At 43.1% G+C, this 1776-nt stretch overlaps 1 protein-coding gene across 1 annotated transcript; it reads left to right on the top strand.

Moving 5' to 3' along the window:
* Positions 1 to 232: 232 nt before the first annotated feature.
* Positions 233 to 1466, top strand: BT62DRAFT_924847 (uncharacterized protein; the record flags this gene model as incomplete). The annotated part of the gene is given in 5 exon segments (XM_043184670.1): positions 233 to 279; positions 337 to 540; positions 743 to 994; positions 1162 to 1199; positions 1219 to 1466. 5 exon segments carry the CDS (start codon positions 233 to 235, stop codon positions 1464 to 1466), a joined length of 789 nt encoding a protein of 262 aa, XP_043032725.1.
* Between the last annotated feature and the right edge of the window lie 310 nt (positions 1467 to 1776).

The raw sequence follows: 1776 nt of genomic DNA, 5'->3' as shown, positions 1-1776 counted from the left end.
CATCACAACTACTGATCTCACAGATGACTTCTTTAAACTATTAGCTTTCATTATTGGAACACTTCTAGGTTTACTCACTATCATCCAACTCTACCATGGATATCAATCAGTTACAGCTTGGATAGTCAGGCATTACCATTTATTCAGACAGATCTAATAGATACTATAAAATGTCACCTCTGACCTTCTCCTCTATAATATCCCTCCCTCTACCAGAGCCTCCTTCCAGCCTATGTTCAGAACTGTATCTGAGGCTGGGCATAGTTGTCTAAATGAAAGGTGTGCTAAGAAAGAAGAACCTGGACAACCAGTCAGACTCTCTTGAACAACTAGCAGATACAATGAGTATCAAAACACAGAGTTTAGAAACCTCTGGATCCTGCCATACATCTCTGACTACAAAGATAAAGATCTCTCTGACAACTTTTTTGAGGAGTTACTATCCTCCAACTCTTCTACTGCTCCTCATGAATCTGGCATTGAAGACTGTGTTAGAGACTCTATTGATGAGGTTGCAAGACTTGCAGACAGAGGGTCTAAGTATGTCACTCTCTGTGAAAGTTTCAACCTCTCAACCCCCAGCTCTCTCTCCTCAACCTCTAGCCACTTCAGAGAAAGTGGCTGGCAGTATTCTGTATGATTGAAAGTTGAGCAGATAGAGTAAGAAGGAAACTTCAAGCAGCTTGAAGAAGAAGAGCTTGATCAACAGCAGAAAGCTGATGAAGCCTACTACAATACACAGTATAGACAATGAGCAAGAGAAGAACAAGCAGTGGAGTAGAGCTCAGCCTTGCCCAAACATTACAGATTATATTCAGAGAAGGATGGAGATTTATTCTCTGGAATCCCTGCTGAGAGAGTCTAATAAATTGGGGTTGCTGAACTCTCACCCTCTAGCCCCACCAACAGCAATAACAGTAAACTCTGCAAGTGGAGACCAGATGTTGAAGATGACCCCTGGTCAGGACCAACCACTGTCCTCACTGCAGACAAGGTCTGACAGATCAATGACAACTATGAACCCCCTCTCCCTACCTATGAAAAAAGCATCAGTGACAGCTCTCTTCTCTCTGACATCAGTTCAATCCTCAGAGGCTATAGAATCTGAGTATCTCCAGGAGCTAGAATCTCTGACAGGACTCTCTGATGATTCTTATATAGATGTATTGCCACTCTCTTCCTCAACAAGCAGTTCTATGGTGACTTCTGCTGATATAGCCAGAGAATGGAGAGAGAGAGAGCACATGGAACAAATCAAGAGGCCAGGCCTTTCTGATCCCATCAGCAGCCTCCTACTAGGACTCCCAGCACAGACACTTGAACTAACAGAGAGCTTCCCAGAGACTGTTAGAGCTTCCAAGCTGTCTATCTATGACCAGCTCACTGACTCCCTTGAGGAGAGTGAGGGGGATGATGAAGAGAAGGACAAAGAGGAGGATGATATGCCAGCTGAGATTGATCTCTGAATATAGTATAGAGATACCAATGAAGAAGATCTCAAAATGGAGATTTGGTAGGGTAGAGAGGAGGAATTCAAAAGACTGTACTATAAAGAGACAGCAACCTTATGAATGGGCCATCAGTATTCTCGCAGCACCAATTCTTTCATTTTAGTAATGCTAGAGTGGCTAGCAGTTGTGTGATCATAGCAGGTGGTGATGATTTCACCATGTAGTCCTTGGTCTTAGGGAATATAGATTTGTCCATCATAGCAAATTAACCCTCCTTCTTTCACCATTCCTTTCTCATGATTGAGAGATAGGGCCACTCACTGAT

The sequence above is a fragment of the Guyanagaster necrorhizus genome (genome assembly GCF_019112545.1).
Source record: "Guyanagaster necrorhizus MCA 3950 unplaced genomic scaffold BT62scaffold_84, whole genome shotgun sequence".
Lineage (NCBI taxonomy): Eukaryota > Fungi > Basidiomycota > Agaricomycetes > Agaricales > Physalacriaceae > Guyanagaster > Guyanagaster necrorhizus.
This window is presented reverse-complemented; position numbering and strand designations above follow the sequence as displayed.